Consider the following 22,699-nt stretch of genomic DNA (forward strand, 5'->3'; position numbering starts at 1 on the left):
GCCAGCCCCTCTGCACGTGCGGGGCCCCTCAGAGGAGACCCCAGACACTTCCCCGACAGACAGACGTGCAGGGGCGGTCCCACGTTCGGACACGGAGGCCACGTGGCCCAGATCCACCCACGGGGTCCTGTCCCCGCTGCAAACCCGTCTAAGCCCCAGTAAACGGACTCAGGCATCTTCTGCTCCCTCGCGAGCGCGGCAGTTAGGGGCCCGCAGCGGTCCCGCCCTAACCCCAGCGCAGCGCAGGGGCTCGAGGGGGCGGGCCGAGCGCGGCGCTCCTCCCCGCTCCCCGAGGCCGCGCCCCGCCTGCCGCGCCTCCGTCTCACGTCTCTCTCTCCTTCTCTTTGATCTTCACACTGAGGGAGAACTCACATACCCTACAGCCCCCTTCCTGGAGCACAGGCTTGTGGCGAAGGGACTTGAGCGGTGTGTTCAGTCGCTCAGTCCCGGCTGACTCCTTGTGACCCCCTGGACTGTAGCCCGCCAGGCTCCTCCGTCCGTGGGATCCTCCAGGCGAGAACACTGGAGCGGGTTGCCATTCCCTCCTCCAGGGGATCTTCCCGACCGGGGGATCCAACCCATGTGTTTCGTGTCTCCTGCCTTAGCAGATGGACTCTTTGCCACCGAGCCACCTGGGAAGCCCCGTGAAGGGACGCATGTAGCTCAGGGAAATTACGGCCATGCCGTGCAGGGTCACCCAAGCCAGACAGGTCGCAGTGAAGAGCTCTGAAAACTCGTGGAGAACGAAACGGCAACCCACTCCAGCATTCTTTCTTATTCCAATCCCGAAGAAGGGCAATGCCAAAGGATGTTCAAACTACCATAGAACCACACTCATCACACGTTAGCAAGGTTATGCTCAAAATCCTTCAAGCTGGGCTTAAGCAGTGTGTGAACTGAGAACTTCCAGATGACAAGCTTGCTTTCAAAGAGGCAGAGGAACAAGAGAGCAAATTGTCAGCATCCCCTGGATGATGGAGAAAGCGATCGAGTTCCAGAAAAACATCCACTTTTGCTTTCATTAATGACAGTAAAGCCTTTGACTGTGTGGATCACAACAAACTGTGGACAATTCTCAAAGCGACGGGAATACCAGACCACCTGACCTGCCTCCTGAGAAACCTGTATGCAGGTCAGGAAGCAACAGTTAGAACTGGACATGGAACAACAGACTGGTTCCAAACTGGGAAGGAGTACATCAAGGCTGTATATTGTCACCCTGCTTACTTAACTTCTATGCAGAGTACATCATGAGAAACGCTGGGATGGATAAAGCTCAAGCTGGAATCAAGATTGCTGGGAGAAATATCAATAACCTCAGATATGCAGATGACACCACCTTAATGGCAGAAAGCAAAGAGGAACTACAGAGCCTCTTTGCCGGGGTCCAGCCCCGGTGGATCCAGGGTAATTCAAAGGTGGGGACAGAGTTGGCGTCCTGAAAAAAACTTATTTAATTACAGATATAGAGGGAGATTAGAAACAGATAGTGTAGTAGGAGAATTAGTGGAGAAAAGAGGCTGAATAACTGGTTTACATGGAATACCAATCACCACCTACGAAGGCCACAGGCGTCTTTCCGTTCTCCCGAGGGAGAGGAGGCACTGAGGCCTCCCCGGTCTGATCTTAGAAGCCTCAGCAAAGTCAGCAGGCTTGGTGCGTACCCTCGTACCAGATGGGAATTCAGCCAGGAAAACAGGGAGCGAGAAAGAAACGACACGGGGGAATCAGTCTTTCCAGAAACTGATCCGATTTCTTTATTTTTCAGGTTTGTTTATATACCTTCTTATACATAGGGATGAATACAGAGTCACACGGGGGTCAGCAGACCTGACCCTTGTCACAATCAGGTGCTTCATATAAAATTATGCAAAGGTCTTATGAGTTTCATCATCTTCTGGCCATGAGGTCTGCTGACATTTTATGGCCCTTTCTAATACTGGTCAGTTAACAAGAAAGCTTATTTTTCCAGGGGTGATTTTTTCTTAAATCAGGCGCCACCCTCCAAATAAAGTTGCATTCCTATAGGGTGATGGTGTAGTGAGTTACAATCAAGAAAGGAATTTACTTAACCTAAGGTTTAACATGATTAATCTTAAAGGTTAATACTTATTTCTCCTATATGCTAGTTATATTCATTATAAGGGCAGGAATATGGAGATTTAGCAGCAAACATCAGCCCAACAAATGAAAACCCTTCACCAATGTTTCCCTTAAGATCTATTTAGTCTTAAGATAGTGATAAAGTTACATTTTTGCATAGCATAGTGATTTATAACAAAGTACAGTGATCTATAACAAAAGAGAAGATTCATTAACTCAGAAAGTCTAGTATTGCTAACATCAAAAAACTACTATATTTCCTTTTCTATATTCCAAATACATTGACTAATATATTCCCAGGTGCCTAAGGATATGGAGGCCTGATGGCAATCATTGACTCATCAATGAAAAAAGCCCTATGGTAATACTCCAAACTCTCTGTGCTGTTTATGGTTGAGGGGTTGTCACACAAGCTAGTCTGTCAGCAGAGAGGTTTGATCTGAGACATCCTTGTCACACCTAGGGCAGGGAATTAGCAGTAATTATTGGCAGGACAAATGAAAAAACCCTTCACCAATATAATTCCTAATCAACCTACTAATACTATACTAATGATCTTCTAACTTCTCAAAAGAGTCTGTATTTAGAAAGTTTTAAAATATCCCATGCCTCTCACAGTTGGGAGGCTGTAAACAATCACATGCGGCCGGACGAGCCTGATCAGGCAGGCCAGAGAACCTCCAGAGTTCGTAAGCTGAAACACTCTTGTCACGCCCAGGAATTTTTATTAACTGGAGCTGCAAGTTAACTCCTTCTCTGAGAGAAATGGTTATGGGGGAGAGCTCCCCGTAAAGTACTCTGGTTTTGGGGGTAGATGCTCGGGAACAGGGGGTTTCCTGAGGCTTGATCACGCCTTTGCGTATGCCAAGCTTCCTGCCTCATGACCTTTGCCATGGGTGGAGTTCCTCACGCTGGCTCCCAACACCTCTTGATGAAAGTGAAAGAGGAAAGTGAAAAAAAACTGACTTGAAACTCAACATTCAGAAAACTAAGATCATGGCATCCAGTCCCATCACTGCATGGCAAATAGAAGGGGGAAACAGTGACAGACTTAATTTTCCTGGGCTCCAAAACCACTGCAGATGGTTAGAACAGCCATGAAATTAAAGTCTACGCTTGTTCCTTGGAAGGAAGGCCATGACAAACCTAGAGAGAGTATTAAAAAACAGAGACATCGATTTTGTCAATAAAGGTCCATATGGTCAAAGCTATGGTTTTTCCATTAGTCACGTATGGCTGTGAGAGTTGGACCATAAGGAAGGCTGGTCACCGAAGAATTAATGCCTTCGAACCGTGGTGTTGGAGACCATGGACTCTTGAGAGGCCCTTGGACAGCAAGATCAAACCAGCCAATCCTAAAGGAGGTCAATCCTGAATATTCACTGCAAGGACTGATGCTGAAACTGAAGCGTGAATGCTTTGGCCACCTGATGTGAAGAGTCAACTCATCGGAAAAGACTCTGATGCTGGGGAAGACTGAAGGCGAAAGGAGAAGCGGGTGGCAGAGGAAGAGATGGCATCACCAACTGAATGGACGTGAATTTGACCAGGTTCCGGCAGATGGCGAAGGACAGCAGAGCCTGGCGTGCTGCAGTCCATGGGGTCGCAAAGAGGCGGAGGTGACCTAGCGGCTGAACAACAGCAAGCCTACAGCTCACCCTCTTACAAGGCAGTGGCTTTCCACGTCTTTTCAGAACTGTGTGTCTGTCACCACAGTCGCTCTTAGAGTACTCTCTTCACCCCAAAAGGAACCTTGCACTCCGGGTTACCACCCCCAGCTTCTTAGCACGCCCCTGACCTGGGCAACCACTGACCTACTATGCGCCTATGGGTTTGCCTATTCTGCATGTTCTGTATAAGCCGAACCACACAGTCTTTCGCGACTGGCTTCTTTCACGTAACGTTTTCAAGGTTCACTCGTGTTGCGGGCAGTGTCAGTACTTCACCTGTTTTATTTGCCAAGAATGTTCCATTTATTTTTAATTTATCTGCTCCTTCAGTGATGCAAAGCCGGGCTGCTTGCTCCTTTGGTTGTTGTTAATAGCGCTGCTATGCACATCTGTGTACACACTGGTGTGCGGACATGTTTTCAGTTCTCTTGTATGTATACAGATAGAGTCCCAGGTGTAGAATCGCTAGGGCATGGAGTCATTCTATGTTTAACCATACTATTTTTCCACAGTGGCTGCACGATTTCACGTTCCACCAAGGGTATGTGAGGGTTCTAGTGTCTTCATATCTTCACAAGCATTTGTTATGATCCATTTTTTCCCCATGATCACCATCCCAGTGGCTGTGAAGTAGTATCTCAACTGGGTTTTCCTTGATGTTTTATTTCTTTGTTTTTATTTATTTGGTTGTACCAGGATCTTAGTTGCAGTATGCAGGATCTTCAGTTGTGGCAGGTGGGATTTAGTTCCCCGACCAGGGATTGAACCTGGGCCCGCTGCATTGGGAGTGCAGAGTTTAAGCCACTGGACCACCAGTGAAGTCCCTCTCACTGTGTTTTGAGTTTCACCTCCCTGACAATTAATGATGCTGAGCATCTTTTCATGTGGTTATTGGCCATTTGTATATCTTCTTTGGAGAAATGCCTAGTCAAGCCCTTTGACTTCTTTTACTGGGCTGTCTTTTTCTAAAGACCATTTTTTACAGCAGTTTTAAGTTCACAGAAAAATTGAGAGAACGGTACAGACACTTCCCATATGCCCCTTGCCCCCCTCGTGACCACCTCCCTTTTATCTGCATCCTCCACCAGAGGGCACCTTTGTTGTAACTGATGAACCTACAGGGACATATCGCTACCCCCCAGCGCCCGCAGTTTGCATTCAGGCCACTGTTGGTGCTGGTGTCCTGTGGGTTTGGACAGATGTCTCAGGACGCTGTCCCTCGATTCGACGGCAGTATCCCTCCGCCAGCCCCTGGCGACCCCTGATCCTCTTCCTGTCTCCATGGTGCTACCTTTTCTAGAATGTCTTATAGTTGGAATCACATAGTGTGTTGCCTTTTCAGGCTGACATTTTTACTTAATATGCATGTAGGTTTCATCTGTATTTTTTCATGACTTCACAGCTCATTTCTTTTTACTGCTGAGTAATATCCTGTTGCCTAGATGGACCACAGTTTAATTATTCATTCATCTACTGAAGGTTATCCTGGTTGCTTCCAGGTTTTGGCAGTTATGCTAAAGCTGCTGTAAATATCAGTGTGCAGGTACTTGTGCGGACCAAAGTCTTCATCTCTTTCGCTAAATTCTAAGAGCGACAATTACTGGATCACATGGTAAGAGTACGTTTAGTTTTCCAAGAAACCGCCCCGCTGTGTTCCGAAGTGGCTGCATCGTTTGACTTTTGCGCCATGAGCGGTGAGAGATTCTGCTGCCCCACATCCTCCCAGCACTCGCTGCTGGCAGTGTTCTGGGCCTCGGCCGTGCGAACAGGCCTGCCTGCTGTCTCACTGTTGTTCCGACTTGCATCTCCCTGGTGGCCTGCGAGGTGGAGCACCTCTTCCGTGTGCCTGTTCACCATCTGCACGTGTACTTGGGTTGAGGGTCTCTCAGACTTCTGGCCCAGCTTTTGACCAGGTTGTTTGTTTTCTCATTGTTTAGTTTTGAGAGTTCTTTGTATATTTTGAATAAATCTTTATCATGTCTGCAAATATTCTCTCCAAGTCAGTCTTGATACTAGCCTTCACAGAGCTGAACTTTTTATTTCCTTTATTTACTGCTTTAGTAGAACTTCCAGTACAATGCTGGGAAGGACTGATGAGGGGGAAATCCCTACCTTGTAGCTTATCTTAGTGGGAGAAGGTCTAGTTTCTCACCAGTAAGTATGATGTTAGCTGCAGGTTTTTTATAGACATTGTTTATCAAGTTCAGCAGGTTCCCCATCTTCTGAGATTACTGAAAGTCTTTATCATGAATGAGTGCTGGATTTTGACAAATGCTTTCTAGTCATCTATTAATATGATCATGTGATTTTTCTTTTTGAACCTCTTAGTTAGTGAAAGTCATTCAGTTATGTCTGACTCTTTGTGACCCCATGGACTGTACAGTCCGTGGAATTCTCCAGGCCAGAATACTGGAGTGGGTAGCCTTTTCCTTCTCCAGGGGATCTTCCCAACCCAGGGATGGAACCCAGGTATTTCGCATTGCAGGTGGATTCTTTACCAGCTGAGCCTCGTAATGCGATCAATCAAATCAATTGATTTTTGAACGTCAAACTAACCTTGCATGCCTGAGATAAATCCCAGGTATGGTTGTGGTATATAATTCTTTCTATACAGTGCTGGATTTGCTTTCCTAATATTTTGTTGAGGATTCTTATATCTATATCCACAAGAGATATTTGTCTCTAGTTTTCTTTTCTTGAAATGTCTCTGTCTAGTTTTGATCTTAGGATGATGCTGGCCTCATAGAACGCCTTGGGAAGTATTACCTCAGCTTCTGTCCTCTAAGAGAGATGGTAGAAAGTCTGTATCATTTTTTCTTAAATGTTCGGGAGAATTCATCACTGCGCTCCTCTGGGCTTGGTGCTTTCCACTGGAGAAGGCTGTCCTCATTGATTCAATATCTCTAAGAAACATGGGCCTATTGGGGGCAGGAGGAGAAGGGGACGACAGGGGGTGAGGTGGCTGGATGGCGTCACTGACTCGATGGACGTGAGTCTGAGTGAGCTCCGGGAGATGGTGATGGACAGGGAGGCCTGGCGTGCTGCGGTTCATGGGGTCGCGAAGGGTCGACACGACTGGGTGGCGGAGCGGAGCTGATCCAGATGATCCACCTCTTGTGTGAGCGTTGGCAGATTGTGTCTTTCAGGAATCAGCTCATTTTACCTTACCCGACTTGTTGTTGCTGTTTAGTTGTTAAGTCATGCCCGACTGCCGGAGTCCTGCTCCAGCAGCCAGGGAGTCATCCTGAAGGGATGAGCGGTGTCGGCGGGGAATGATGCAGCCTCTGACTCGAGGTGCGGGGCCACATGTTTATTTCAAGCATCAGGTCTTCTTTTATCCTTTGACAAAAGCATTAGGTCAGAGGTTTGACATTTTCAGCTCCCCCTCACCCAGATTATTGTCTCCTTGTTGCCCTTCAGAGTTCCTGCTTCAGCGATTCTCTCAGAATCGTGTGTACTTGTGATTACGTTGTAATTCATGCTAATGTCTGGGCTGCATACCACATTCCTGTTTATCTCTTATCTTTCTAAATCCTGCTTGCCCCTAGTATCCTAAGCTCACTATCTCCTAAAAAGGCTTCTAGATATTCTTTATTATTCCTAAACCCTAAACTCAGCAAACTGCTTTTGCCATAAACATTTCCCTCACACACAGGTCCCAGATAACAATCCTTCCATGGCCTCAAGCTGCGGCCTATGTGCTCATCCTGGGACATTCTTTGTAAAAATCCTTGAACAAATGTCAATGGTTACTTTATAGATTATTTTCGGGGCACAACTGTAGAAGGCTTTGTGCTTTCTCATGGTTCTCTCAAGAACAATAAGCACCTTAACATTCTTTCCAGCCAACTCAACTGAAGAAAGGAAAGAACAAGTCAGAATTATGAAAACTAACTCCTTCATCCCCGGACCGTGCCTGCGGAATGAGGAGAGGGGGTTAGGGCCGTGCCTCCATTTTGTCAGTAATGCCTAACGCAGCTCCCGACACCCGACTCTTTGCGACCCCACGGACTGCAGCACGCCAGGCTTCCCTGTCCTTCACAAACTCCTGGAGCTTACTCATTGTGACGATGACGCCATCCAACCATCTCATCCTCTGTCATCCTTTTCTCCCCTTGCCCTCAATCCTTCCCAGCATCAGAGTCTTTTCCAATGAGTTGGCTCTTCACATCAGGTGGCCAAAGTATTCAAGCTTCAGCTTCAGCAATTGTCCTTCCAATGAATATTCAGGGTTGATCTCCTTTAGGATTGACTGGTTTGATCTTCTGGCTGTCCAAGGGACTCTCAAGAGTCTTCTCCAGCACAATTCAGAAGCATCAGTTCTTCAGCACTCTGCTTTCTTTATGGTCCAACATTCACATCTGTACACGACTACTGGAAAAACCATTACTTTGACTAGATGGACCTTTGTTGACCAAATGATGTCTCTGCTTTTTGAAATGCTGTCTAGGTTCCTCATAGCTTTCCTTCCAAGGAGCAAGCACCTCTTAATCTCATGGCTGCAGTCGCCGCCTGCAGTGATTTTGGAGTCTCTTGATCTCACGGCTACAGTCACCGCCTGCAGTGATTTTGGAACCCGAGAAGACGACATCTGCCACTGCTTCCACCTCTCTTCTGTGTGCCATGAAGTGACGGGGCCGTATGCCATGATCTTTTTAGAATGTTGAATTTCAAGTCAGCTTTTTCACTCTTTCTCACCCTCATCAAGAGGCTCTTTGGTTCCTCTTTATGTTCTGCCATTAGAGTGGTATCATCTGTATATCTGAAGTTGTTGATATTTCACCTAGCAATCTTGATTCCAGCTTGTGCTTCATCCAGCCTGGCATTTGACATGATGTACTCTGCATATAAGTTAAATAAGCAAGGTGACAATATACAGCCTTGTCATACTCTTTCCCAACTTTGAACCCAGTCCATTGTGTCATATTTGGTTCTAACTGCTGCTTTTTGACCTTCATATAGATTTCTCAGGAGACAGGTAAGATGGACTGGTAGTCCCATCTTTTTAAGAATTTTCCACAGTTTGTTGTGATCCATACAGTTAATGGGTTTAGTGTAGTCAATGAAGCAGAAGCAGATGTTTTTCTGGATTTCCCTTGCTTTCTCTATGATCCAACAGATGTTGGCAGTTTGATCCCTGGTTTCTCTGCTGTTTCTAAACCAAATTTATGGTCATAGACTTTTTTCATATTGTGTGTGTGTGTGCTCAGACATGTCCAACTCTTTGCGACCCCATGGACTGTAGCCTGCCAGGCTCCTCTGCTCATGGGATTAGCCAGGCAGGAACACTGGCATGGGTTGCCCTTACCTCCTCCATGGAAACTCCTTGACTCAGGAATCAAACCCACATCTCTTGCATCTAGTTTGAGCATTCTTTGGCATTGCTTTTCTTTGGAATTGGAATGAAAACTGACCTTTTCCAGTCCTGTGGCCACTGCTGAGTTTTCCAAATTTGCTGGCATATTGAGTGCAGCACTTTCACAGCATCATCTTTCAGGATTTGAAATCGCTCAACTGGAATTCCATCACCGCCACTAGCTTTGTTCATAGTGATGCTTTCTAAGGCCCTCTTGACTTCACATTCCAGGATGTCTGGCTCTAAATGAGTGATCACACCATCGTGATTATCTTGGTCGTGAGGATCTTTTTTGTACAGTTCTTCTGTGTATTCTTGCCACCTCTTCTTAATATCTTCTGCTTCTGTTAGGTCCATACCATTTCTGTCCTTTTTTGAGCCCATCTTTGCATGAAATGTTCCCTTGGTATCTCTAATTTTCTTGAAGCGATCTCTAGTCTTTCCCATTGTGTTCTTTTCCTCTATTTCTTTGCATTGATCACTGAAGAAGCCTTTCTTATCTCTTCTTGCTATTCTTTGAAACTCTGCATTCAGATGCTGATATCTTTCCTTTTCTCCTTTGCTTTTCCCTGCTCTTCTTTTCACAGCTATTTGTAAGGCCTCCCCAGACAGCCATTTTGCTTTTTTGCATTTCTTTTCCATGGGGATGGTCTTGATCCCTGTCTCCTGTACAATGTCATGAACCACATTCCATAGTTCATCAGGCACTCTATCTATCAGATCTAGGCCCTTAAATCTATTTCTCACTTCCACTGTATAATCATAAGGGATTTGATTTAGGTCATACCTGAATGGTCTAGTGGTTTTCTCTACTTTCTTCAATTTAAGTCTGAATTTGGCAATAAGGAGTTCATGATCTGAGCCACAGTCAGCTCCTGGTCTTGTTTTTGTTGACTGTATTGAGCTTCTCCATCTTTGGCTGCAAAGAATATAATCAATCTGATTTCAGTGTTGACCACCTGGTGATGTCCATGTGTGGAGTCTTCTCTTGTGTTGTTGGAAGAGGGTGTTTGCTATGACCAGTGCGTTCTCTTGGCAAAACTCTATTAGTCTTTGCCCTGCTTCATTCCATGTTCCAAGGCCAAATTTGCCTGTTATTCCAGGTGTTTCTTGACTTCCTACTTTTGCATTCCAGTCCCCTATAATGAAAAGGACATCTTTTGGGGGTGTTAGTTCTAAAAGGTCTTGTAGGTCTTCATAGAACCATTCAACTTCAGCTTCTTCGGCGTTACTGGTTGGGGCATAGACTTGGATTACTGTGATATTCAATGGTTTGCCTTGGAAACGAACAGAGATCATTCTGTCGTTTTTGAGATTGCATTCGAGTATGGCATTTTGGACTCTTTTGTTGACCATGATGGCTACTCCATTTCTTCTGAGGGATTCCTGCCCGCAGTAGTAGATATAATGGTCATCTGAGTTAAATTCACCCATTCCAGTCCATTTTAGTTTGCTGATTCCTAGAATGTCAACATTCACTCTTGCCATCTCCTGTTTGACCACTTCCAATTTGCCTTGATTCATGGACCTGACATTCCAGGTTCCTATGCAGTATTGCTTTTTATAGCATCGGACCTTGCTTCTATCACCAGTCACATCCACAGCTGGGTATTGTTTTTGCTTTGGCTCCATCCCTTTATTCTTTCTGGAGTTATTTCTCCACTGATCTCCAGTAGCATATTGGGCACCTACTGACCTGGGGAGTACCTCTTTCAGTGTCCTATCATTTTGCCTTTTCATACTGTTCATGGGGTTCTTAAGGCAAGAATACTGAAGTGGCTTGCCATTCCCTTCTCCAGTGGACCACATTCTGTCAGAGCTCGCCACCATGCCTGCCCAACGTGGGTGGCCCCACAGGGCATGGCTTAGTTTCACTGAGTTAGACAAGGCTGTGGTCCTAGTGTGATTAGTTTGACTAGTTTTCTGTGATTATGGTTTCAGCGTGTCTGCCCTCTGATGCCCTCTTGTAACACCTACCGTCTTACTTGGGTTTCTCTTATCTTGGTCGTGGGGTAACTCTTCATGGCTGCTCCAGCAAAGCGCAGCCACTGCTCCTTACCTTGGATGAGGGGTATCTCCTCACTGCCGCCCCTCCCGACCTTGAATGTGGAATAGCTCTTCTAGAACCTCCAGTGCCCACGCAGCCATCACTCCTCGGGTGGGGGTAGCTCCTCTTGGCTGCTCCTGTGCTGTCGCAGCCTGGCACTCTCAGCCACTGCCCCTGACCTAGGATGCGGGATAACTCCTTTCGGCTGCCGCCCCTGACCTTGGATGTGGGGTAGCTCCTCTAGGCTGGCGCCCCTGACCCTCGGATGTGGGATAACTCCTTTCGGCTGCCGCCCCTGACCTCGGACGCGGGGTAGCTCCTCCCGGCCACACTCTGCCCATCATTGCAGCCGCCTGCACACACATTAAGGATTGTTATGTCTTCTCGGAGAGCTGACTCTTTCATCATCATGGAATGCCATTCTTAATCCTTCATAACTATGCTTGCTTTGAAGTCAGATCTGTTTGGGATAAGTAGAGCAATTCTTGTTTTCTGTTGACTAGTGTTAGCATGGTATAACTTTCCCCCATCATTTCCCTTTCATCTATATGGTCTTCATATTTAAAGTGAGTTTCTTGCAGGCAACTTATGGTTAGGTCTTGTTTCTTGGTCCGCTCTGGCAATCTGTCTTTGCACTGGTGCTTTTAGACTATTGATGTTCAAAGTGATCACAGATACGGTTAGCTTAATATCTAGCACGTCTGTTACTATTTTCTATGTGTTACCTTGGTTCTTTGTTCTTACTTTGTTTTCCACTCTGGCTTTTGTGTGTGAGGGTTTCTAACTGAACGATTGACCTACAACAGTGTTCCTTCCATTTGCAACATGGTGACTCACTATTTCTGTACATTACAAAATGATCGCCACTGTACGTCTAGTTACCGTCTGTCACCACACCAAGTTATCACACGATCGCTGACTGTGTGCCCCACGCTACGCATCTCATCTCTGTGACACGGTACTTTGTAGTGGAAATCTGCACCTCTTCGTAGCCCCCTCACCTAAGCCACTCATTGTCCCGCCACGCCTCCCCCTGTCCCGCCACGCCTCCCCTCTGCAGCCTCCTGTTTGCTCTCCATGAGTCTGATCATTTAGGGTTGTTCATTTGCTTCTTTTTTTAAGTTCCACATACAAGTGAGATCATACAATATTGTCTTCTAGATCTGACTTAATACCCACTAAGTCCATCCATGTTGTAACAAATGGCAAAGTTTCGTGCTCTCTTGCAGCTCAGTAATATTCAATCACATATGTATCTAATTTTTCCTTGTCCGTTCAGCTATGAGTGGTTAGTTTGCTTCCATATCTTGTCTACTGTAAACACTGCTGCTGTGGACATAGGGTGCATTTATCTTCAAATTAGTATTTTTGTTTTCTTTGGGAAAATACCCCAAAGTGTAATTGCTGGATTACACGGTAATTCTATCTTTAATTTTATGAGTAACCTCCACACTGTTCTTCATAGTACCTGCATCAATTTAAGTTCCCAGCAGCAGTACACATGGGTTCCTTTTCTCCACATCCTCACCAAAATACTTTATGTGTTTTTGACAACAGTCATTCTGACAGGTGTGATGGAGGATATCTCATTTTGGTTTTCTTTGGTTATCAGTGAAGTTGAGCATCTTTTCATGTGTCTACTGGTCATCTGTATATCTTCTTTAAAAAACATCTATTCAAGTCCTCTGCCCATTTTTTAAATTTGGTTTTGTTTTTTGTTTGATTGTTTTCAACACTGAGTTATGAGGTCTTTGTATATTTAGGATATTAACCCCCTTGTTGGATGTACAACTCGCAAGTATCTTCTCCCATTCAGTAGGCTGCCTTTTCATCTCGCTGATAGTTCCCTTCACTGTGCAAAAGCTTTCTAGTTCAAGTCCCATTTGTTTATTTTGGCTTTTGTTTCCCTTACCTGGGAAGACAGAGTCAGAAAAGAATCACTGAGACTGATGTCAGAGAGTATGCTGCCTCTGTTTTCTTCTAGGAGTTTTGTGGCTTCAGGTCCTGCATTTAAATTTTCACTCATTTCGAGCTTATTTCCATGTGTGGTGTGAGAAAGTCTCACTCATTTCGAGCTTACTTCCATGCGTGGTGTGAGAAAGTGGTCCAGCCTGAGTCATCTGCATGTAGCTGTCTAGCTTTCCCAGCATCATCCATTGAAGAAGCTGCCTCTCCCCTGTATTTCGCCTCCGCTGCTGTGGACCAGTCGGCCCTGTGTGTGTGGATTTATCTGGGGCCTCTCCACCCTACTCCACTGATCCGAGTGTCTGCTCCTGTGCTAGTACCATCCTGTTTTGACCGCTGTAGCTTTGCAGTGTAGTTTGAAGTCAGGGTGTTTGAAACCTGGAGCTTTGTTCTTTCCAAGTTTGTTCACAGTCCTTTGTGTTTCCATACACATTTTAGAATCACGTGATCTGGTTCTGTGAAATTTGCCATTGCTGTTTTGATACGAATTGCACTGAATCTGTAGATTCCCTTGGGTCATGTAGTTATTTTAACAGTATTAATCCTTCCAATCCATAAGCACAGTATGCCTTTCCATTTGTTTGTGTTGTCTCTAGTTTCTCTCATGTCTTATAGTCTTCAGCGTACAAACCTCTTACTTCCTTGGTTAGATTTGTTCCTGCCTATTTTATTCTTTTTGATGCAACTATAAAGGGGATTATTTTCTTAATTTCTCTTTCTGATGGCTCATTGTCAATGCATAGAAACACAACAGATTTCTGAATATTAATTTTGTAACTTTCATCTTTATTGAATTACTTAATAGTCCTCATTGTTGTGGGTGGCATCTTGAGGGTTTTCTAATATACAACACCGTGTCATCTGGAAACAGTGACAGTTTTCCTTCTTCCTTTCTGATCTGAATTCCCTTCATTTCTTTTTCCCGTCTGATTGCTACGGCTAAGACCCTCAAATACTGTATTGAATAATAAGGAGGGAGTGGCATTCCCTGTCTTGAGTTTTGTCAAAAGCATTTTCTGCATCCATTGAGATGATCATATGATTTTTATTCCTCAGTTTATTAATGTGATGTATCACATCGTGTTGTTCGCCGATTTCGAGCCATGCTTAGGTTTTGGTTTGCTTACATAGGCTGCCAAGACATTAGAGCCACCTCAATCTAATGACTTCTTTGTTTAATTACTTTAACACAACTAATCCCAGTATATGTTCAAATAACACTGTAGCACTTCTCAGGAAGTGTGACTGCCTCTGTAACAGCAAAACAATACTAATCGTTCCCCCCCTTTGTATCATTGCTGTCGTACCTTCTACATATTATATGATTGAATACATTATTGGTATTATTATTTTAGACAAACTGTTGTCTGTCAGATCCATTGAGTAAGTTTTAATTTTACCTTCATTACTTCATTTCTTCTTTATTAAATATATTATTTGAAAATATTTTTCTGTTTTGTGGGTGGCCTTTTTACTCTGCTGATAGTATCTTTGACGCACAAAATGGTTTTAATTTTGATGAATTCCAGTTTGTCTATTTTTTCTTTTGTTGCCTGTGCCTTTGGGGTCATTGCCAAAGCCAACGTCATGAAGCTTTTGCCCTACATTTTCTTAACGAGTTTTATATTTTTAGCTCGTATATTTGGACCCTTGATCCATGTCAGGTAATTTTGTAATGGTGTTAGGGAGCAATCTAATTTCATTCTTTTCCATATGAATATCCAGTTTTCCCAGTACCGTTTGTTGGAAAGACTGCCCTTGCTCCATCAGATGGTCTTAGCACCCCTGTTGAGAATCACAGGGCCATGCACGTGTGGCTCCGTTCTGGGCTCTCTGTGCGGCTCCCCTGATCTGTCTGCCTGTCTTCATGCCGCTGCCACACTGTCTTGATTACTGTAGCTTTGCAGTCAGTCTTGAAATCAGAAAGTGTAAATCCTGCAACGTTGGTATTCTTTTTCAAGATTATTTTGGCTAGTCTCTTGATGAAACTTTAAAACTTGCATTTTATTTCTCTGAATATAGTAAAGTTTGCTATTTTAGAGTCTCTGTCTGGCAATTCCAGTGTCTGCTGTTTCTCCTCCTTCTGCTTATTCCTGTTAGCAGTGTCTCACTTCCTTGCATGCCTGATCTTCAACTGTGTCCTGGAGTTTGTATTTGGGCAGATATTTACAGGAGCAACTCAAGGCCTCAGATGATGCCAGCTTCCTAAAGGCAGAGTTTTTCTTTACTCCTGCCAAGAACCTGGTTCCCTGTGAGAGGCCGCCCTAATCTAGGCCCCAGGCTTGCAGTGCCTGCATGGCCCAGGTGAAGCGAAGGTGGAGCGAGTGCCTGCATGGGGACCATCCGCTCTGGGCTCACCCTGATCATGACGGGGGCCTTAGAGGCCCCAGCCTCATGAGGGGTTAGCAGACCCCTCACCTCGAGCTGGCTCTGCAGTTTGGCGCTTTCTCTTTCCCTCCACGAGGCTGCAGAAGTTCAGGCATGGCCTGCGCCTGCTGCTTCTACAGCAGCAGCTGCGCTCACCTCAAATGCCGGGCTCACCTCCAGCCTCCTCTTGTCCCAAATTCGGAATCGAAACACGTTCCCTTGTTCACTCTTTCTTGCCTTTCCGAGGTGTACTGATTAGCGTTTTTGGTTGATGTGGGTTGCAGAGCCTGCCCTCACCCCAAGGGTTGTTTCTAAAGGCACAGTTCTGACCTACGTTTCCCAGGACAGGTCGTGCGGGTGGACAGCATACTCTGTGGTCATTAACTCACTCATCTTGCCCAGCCCAGCCTGAGAGGCCAGTTCAGTATTCACACCGTCCTACAGGTCAAAAGCCAGAGCACAGAGAGGCAAGGCTAATCTGCCTGCTGGCTGCACAGCTGGGGAACGTGGGGTTAGCACTGGACCCTCTTGTGTCTGAGCACAAAGATGCCGCTCCACCTCCTGTGTCCACCGTGAGGAGTCCTGAGCACAGGCGTCCCCATCTGGCCATTGAGGCCCTCCCACCCCCGGCCTCCTTCTCACCCCTGCAGACCTGCTCAGAGTCTGCCCTGCGCTTCTGAAGCCCCTGTCGGCAGTGGGACCAAGGATCTAGGGCCACTGGGCAGGTCTGAGCCCCCCCCAACCCTCCCAAAGCCAGGGCACACACTGGAGGCTCCCCACCCCGCACTGACAGCCCCAGGCAGGGCACCATCAGCAGCAAACAGGTCAGAGCCTGCACCCAAGGAGGGGATGGAGCAGGCCCGGGGGCCCCGGGTCAGGAGCCAGGAACTGTCGCCATCCTAGAAACGCCCACTCAAGGCTGGCTCAGCCTCAGTGGGTGCCCGGTGGCTGAGGCTTGGCCCCCCTCTCGCTTTCTGCCCCAACAGGTGAACAACAACGGGATCATCTCCTTCCTGAAGGAGGTTTCTCAGTTCACCCCCGTGGCCTTCCCCATCGCCAAGGACCGCTGCGTGGTAGCGGCCTTCTGGGCGGACGTGGACAACCGGCGCGCAGGGGACGTGTACTTCCGGGAGGCCACGGACGCGGCCACGCTGCGGAGGGCCACGGCGGACGTCAGGCGCTACTTCCCCGAGCTCCCGGGCTTCTCCGCCACCTGGGTGTTCGTAGCCACTTGGTACCGCGTGACCTTCTTCGGAGGCAGTGCGTCTTCCCCCGTGAGTGTTCCATCCAGAGCGGGGAGGACATCCCTCTGGGGCCCAGGGTCTCCCTCCAGGCCCCTGCCTTGCTGGGCTGGGCCGGATGTCAGCCCCTTGCCATGCCCAGAGGGGACAGTGGGGCTCAGGGACAGAAGCCACTTGCCCAGGTCACAGGGCCAGGCTGGACGGCAGAGCCGGGACCTTCCTGGCCTCCTGGAAACCACCCGCGTCCAGGAAAAGGCCCAGTGCCCCGACTCGGCAGCTCACATGCCCGGGAGACAGACGGTCTGTTGCGGCTTTTAACAGGAGCATGACGGCGATTCAGGAAATGTGCGCTCTTTCTGTAAACATTACTGCGAAAGAAATTTCACACGAGTGAACTTCTGTTTACAAACGGCCCATTAACATTTCTATACTGCCTTTGTTTCTTATCACTAGTTTGTAAGAAAAATGTCCTTTTAACAAGAAGTACATAATCCACAACCCCGCCAGCAGGGCAGAACCATTCAGTGTGTGCTGTTGTGTGCGGACCCGCAAGATAGAGAGCAAGCGGAGCCACTAGAGCCTGCTGCCCCGCGAGCGCGCCCTGCGGGCACCTGCACTCTGTGTTCTTGTGCGTGTTCGGTTATAGCTTCACCTCCGTAGAGTCATTTCACCTGTTACCTCTCGGCCTGGGAGGAAGGAGGCGCCCAGGGTCCCTCCTGAGCCGACGTTCTTCTCTTTGCAAACCCAGTCTGTTCCAAAATGCTTGTCTTGTGAGACAGGGACCCGAGACTCTGGGCTTGGGGTGGAAGTTGGTCTGGGAGCTGGGAGACAGGAAGCCCTCCTCCCCAGGGGCAGCTGCGGGAGCAGGTGGATCCGCAGAAAGTGACAGTCCGGCTTCAGGCACGGCCTCGTCCTCCTCAGACGCCTGGACCTGCCAGCCTGCAGAGCCCCTCCACCGGTCTCACCAGCCGGGGTCCTGCCCCCCAGAACTCCCCCCACGCCGGCCAGCAGCCGGCCCGTCTCCTCCCTGACTTCCAAGGCCTAAGTCTGCCTTCCTGAAGGCGAGCGCTCGGTCTCCATGTCACCTTTCACCGTGGGGCTCCCCACGTGCATGCCCCCCAGCGTGGTGGCACCTGCCCTCAGGTGTCCCCCAAGTGTGCTGCACAGCCCCGATTGGATCGTGAAGTCAGATCCTGCACCCATCGCTAGAAGGGAAATGGCTGCCCACAGAAATCTAATCTCTGCTAAAAATGTGCCCAGTCACGCTCGCGAAAGCCACAGGCTGGTGCAATGCCGCAGCCCTGCACCCGGCCACACGCACTGCTAGTCCTTGCCTGCCACCCAGACAGGGTTTCCAGCTCTACACATGGTTGATTTCTAGCAATGGTGACTCATCGGCTGCTTGCATTCTACTGTGATGTTTCTGTTCATACCCTTGGCCAGTTTTCCTGTCATGTTTTTGTTCTTTTTCTTATTGATTCAAGGAAGTTCTAGTTGAATTAAAGACCCACCAGTGCTTCTGCCACATGTATTGTAAAAAACATTTTTCACTTCACTGTTGGTCATTTGGTTTGGCCGTATGGCACTTTTTTGGAGTCAAATGTATAAATCTCCTTTTTGGTTCTTACAGTTAACAAATGTCAGGCTTAGAAGTCCTTTCCCGAGATGCTCTATGTATTTGCCTATATTTTCTCCCAGGGGTGCCAATGGTTTCATTTACAACCTTACTTGATTTGGGATTTATTTTCCTAAGCTAAGTGATGTAAAGCTCTGATTTCATTGTTTCTCAGTGTTTCCTATTTGTCCCGCGATCTTTTCTTAAACAGTTTCACCCTTTGCCCAATCTTAAATAGAACCTCTTATGTATATTTTCATGGAGGAGGATTCCATGAAAATCAAGAAACTTAATGATTAAAACTGCTTTTCCTTGTTTCCCCTTTTTTGTTTTTACATTTTTGCTCATTCCACACGCGGTGGTTTGTAGGTTTGGTCAAGCAGGCACGACCCCTCAGTGCCCCCAGGCCTGCAGGCACAGGGCCTGCTCCCCGCGTCTGTGGGCCCCCACACCCCTCAGTGGGCTTCAGGCCCTCGGGAGGCATCAGGCCGATGGGGGTGAGGTCTTGGGCGGGCCAGGGGCCCAGGCCCCACTCAGGCCCCTCTTTGCAGGTCAACACGTTCCAGACGGTGCTCATCACGGACGGCACGCTCTCCTTCACCATCTTCAACTACGAGTCCATCACGTGGACCACGGGCACACACGCCAGCAGCGGGGGCGATGCCAGCGGCCTGGGGGGCATAGCGGCCCAGGTAGGGGCCCTGCTCCCCACTGCCAGGGCTATCACCCCTCCCCGCACACACACCCAGGGCAGAGCCTCTCAGGGCCTGAGGCACTTGTCCTGGCCCACACAGCCAGCCTGACAGCGCTAGCTGCCGCTGAGACAGAGCTCTGTGCGCCCCGCGGCTCCGGGGTGGCCTGGCCAACGGCCCTGGTCTGAGGGTCAGTGGCCAGCAGAAAATCCCAGGCGTGGAGGGAGGTGAAGTGCAACCCGCCAGGGTCTGGGAGCTCCGCCCTCTCCTCCCGGCTCTCTACTTTCTTCTAAGATCACACTGGCCCCTGGCCTCAGGGGAGGCCCAGAAGCCCAGGAGTGAGCAGGAATGGGTGGGGCCAAGGGGAGGGGGCTGCCAGGACCCGACAAGGTCAGCAAGGGAGGAACCGCAGGTTAGGGTGGGGCCGGCTGGGAGACAGGGAGGGAGGCGCGGACACCCCTGACCCTTTAGCGCTCCCAGCTCGAGGCCACCACGCGGGAGGCGGGCCTTGGGAGCTTTGGGGAGACCTGCAGACCCTGCCCGCCCCCGCCCTCCTTCTCCAAACCCGACCGCAGGCCGGCTTCAACGCGGGAGATGGGCGGCGCTACTTCAGCATCCCCGGCTCGCGCACGGCGGACATGGCGGAGGTGGAGACCACCACCAACGTGGGCGTGCCCGGGCGCTGGGCGTTCAGAATCGATGATGCCCAGGTGCGCGTGGGGGGCTGCGGCCATACAAGTAAGAGGATGGAGCGAGCGTTGGGGTGGCGGGCGGGGCGGGGCCTGGGAGGGGGTGCTGGTAGGGAGAGAAGGGGCGCCCCAAGCGCCGCCCTAGGAAGGCGTGACTCCGGCCACCTCGGTTCCCCGCGACACCCCTGAGCCTGTCACCCCCGGGGGGGACTTCCTGCCTCTGCCGCGGGGTGGGGGAGGTTTGCTGGAGACCTCGGTTGGCAGTGTAAACGGGAGGCGTGGCGGTAAAGTCCCCCCAGGGCGTCCTGAGCGCCTGTGTCCTCGGGGACCCTGGGAGCAGTCCTTTACCCACCCAGTCCCCAGCCTTGCTTCTTGGTGGGACCTGGTGCTGGGCGGGGTGGACGGGTCCCCTGACGGAACTCAGACAGACGGGAGCAGGGTCCACCCCAGGGTCGAGCTCGTGGCCAGTGGAAACAGAGGGACTGACCACAGAAGTGTGTGTTCCCGCCACACACCTCCCCCCAACCGTGTGACCCTGAGTTGCAGACCCTCCTGCAAACCTACTTATAAACGGCAAGGGCGGGGCGGGGCGGGGCTCAGATGACTGGCTCAGCCCCTCCAGCATCCATGGAGGGCTGCTGATCACTGCCCGCGCCAAGCCTGGGGCCGGTGAGCCAGGTGCTCGGACCCCCGCCCCGCCCCCTCGCAAAGACCATCTCCCACTCCCATGGGGACCAAGGGCACAGAGAGGGGCTGCTGCTCCTGAACGCTGTACCAAGGACGACCCCAGCACAGAGCAGCCCCAGACCCGCCATGGGGGCAGGAGAGCACCCAGGGTGGGGCTGGGAGGGGGGCAGGCGCGCACACACGGTTGTGGGGGCTGGGGGCAGGGGCAGGCGCGCGCACCCGGGGGAGGGGGCTGGGGGGGCAGGCGCGCACACCTGGGGGGTGCTGGTTGGGGGACAGGCTCTGACCCTGAGGAGTGGGGTCCTCAGAAGAGGGTCCATTCAGTCCGGGGACCCTGTTCCCATGTGGAGATACTTCTCCCCCATCCCAGGCCTCTGTGGGCAGCAGATGGGGGGGCCATTGCTGGGCCCCGAAACTCACAGGCGCAGAGGCCCCAGGAGTGCAGTGCGGTGAGGGTGGGGTGCAGGGGACCAGTCCTCTGGGGTCCCCAGCACATCTCAGGCCCAGAAGATGAAGCTTGTACCCATCAGTTGGGGTCGCCAGGAAGGGAGGGTGGTCCACCCCTGAGAGGCGGGGCACCCACCCCCGAAGAGGCGGAGCATCCACCCCTGAGAGGCGGGGCACCCACCCCTGAGGAGGCGGGGCACCCACACCAGGCAGAAGGGCCGGCCCAGAATCAGCTCAGGCAGCCCGCCAGCAACTGCCACAGGGCAGCCGAGCCCCACTTGGCCTGAGTGCCCGGGCGGCTGGAGAATGGCCAGCGGGGAGGGGCGGGCCTCGGAGACACCCACAGCCTCGACGGCTCTCGGGACCAGAGGGCCCTTCCAGGAACGTCTCCCTGTCTCTGGACGCCAGCTCTGCCTGGGGTCCTCCTAGTATTGGGAGAGCAGAAACCCTGGGACACTCCTGTACCTGCCCATGTGTGCGTGGGTTGGTTTTTTTTGGCCAAGCTATGCAGCTTGCAGAATCCTAGTTCTCTGACTAGGGACTGAACCTGCGCCCCAGCAGTGAAAGCACAGGGTGCTAGCAACTGGGCCGCCAGCGAAGTCCCCGAGTGTGCTTAGTAATGGTGGGTCTTCGTGCCTTACCCCTGCAGAGCGTGGGGCCCCCCCAAGCTGAGCTCTGCCGGCTGCCTGTCGCCCAGGCCGGGGAAACCGTGGGTGCTCTCTAGGCAGCTGTGGACGGCACAGCACCTCTCCCGGGAGGGGCCCCGGGCGGGGCTGACCCTCTGCCCTCCGTGTGTCCGCAGCCTCCGTGTGCCAGGCCCTGCGTCCGTGCCTCAACGGCGGCAAGTGCATCGATGACTGCGTCACGGGCAACCCCTCCTATACCTGCTCCTGCCTCTCAGGCTTCACGGGGAGGACGTGCCACCTGGGTGAGCTTCTGCAGGACCCCCCATACCCCGCCCCTTGGAGGGACCAGCCCCGGGAGGAACCCCACCCCCCACCACCACCACCCCGCCCCAGAGAGACCACAACCTGCAGCCCAGGGTGTCCGTCCCTGTGTCCTGGGTGGCATGCACGGATACCACGGGGAAGCCAGACACAGCAGCTCCACGGCCGTGAGCACCGCCCAGCCCTAGCGGGCCCGGTCCTCCCAGGCATCCCTCCACTGAGGCTCCAGCCGCCCCGTTTTCCAGATGTGAACGAGTGCGCTTCCCACCCGTGTCAGAACGGCGGGACCTGCACACACGGCGTCAACAGCTTCAGCTGCCAGTGCCCTGCCGGCTTCAGGGGACCCACCTGTGAGACAGGTAAGAGGAACCCACCCGGCCCCACGCACCAGGGGCCACAGGGCGCCCGGAACGGTCCTGCCAGACCTGGGGGGGCAGGGCCATCAGGTTAGCATGCTGCAGGGGGCCTTGCCCCAGATGCGGGTGGCCGGAGAGGGGGTGGAGGGGGGTGCAGGAGCCCAGAGCCCAGAGGAGGGGCCCCGGGGTGCGGCAGGAGCACTGAGCGCTGCACTCAGCCCTGCGAGGCCTGGGAACAGGGCGGGGCCTGGGAGCGGGGCGGGGCCTGCTTCCAGACCCTCACTCTAGGACCTGTGCCCCCAAGCCCCCAACCCCAGGGCTGCTGGCAGGAGTGGAGTCTGGTTCTCCACGGCCCGGCTGTGGGTTGAGGTCTTTCTCAAGAGCCTCCTCTTGCTCCCAAGCTGCAGCCCGCACTGCGGTTTGCTGAGTGATGGTGCACACCCCTTGTTTCACCACGGGAGGCTGCTAGGGCAGCCCAAGAGACGGAGCCCTTAAGATCAGAGCGTGGCGGCCCCTG

General features: G+C 50.8%; 1 protein-coding gene across 1 annotated transcript in view; it reads left to right on the forward strand.

Moving 5' to 3' along the window:
- SNED1 (sushi, nidogen and EGF like domains 1) overlaps positions 1-22,699 on the forward strand; it is a 73,692-nt gene that overhangs the window by 14,150 nt on the left and 36,843 nt on the right. Inside the window, exons 2-6 of the mRNA XM_052636512.1 lie at positions 16,495-16,782; positions 18,916-19,056; positions 19,632-19,794; positions 21,682-21,807; positions 22,072-22,185. Coding sequence (XP_052492472.1) covers positions 16,495-16,782; positions 18,916-19,056; positions 19,632-19,794; positions 21,682-21,807; positions 22,072-22,185 — 832 coding nt within the window. The remainder of the gene's footprint in view (positions 1-16,494; positions 16,783-18,915; positions 19,057-19,631; positions 19,795-21,681; positions 21,808-22,071; positions 22,186-22,699) is intronic.

Source organism: Budorcas taxicolor, chromosome 3 (genome assembly GCF_023091745.1).
Source record: "Budorcas taxicolor isolate Tak-1 chromosome 3, Takin1.1, whole genome shotgun sequence".
Taxonomy (NCBI): domain Eukaryota; kingdom Metazoa; phylum Chordata; class Mammalia; order Artiodactyla; family Bovidae; genus Budorcas; species Budorcas taxicolor.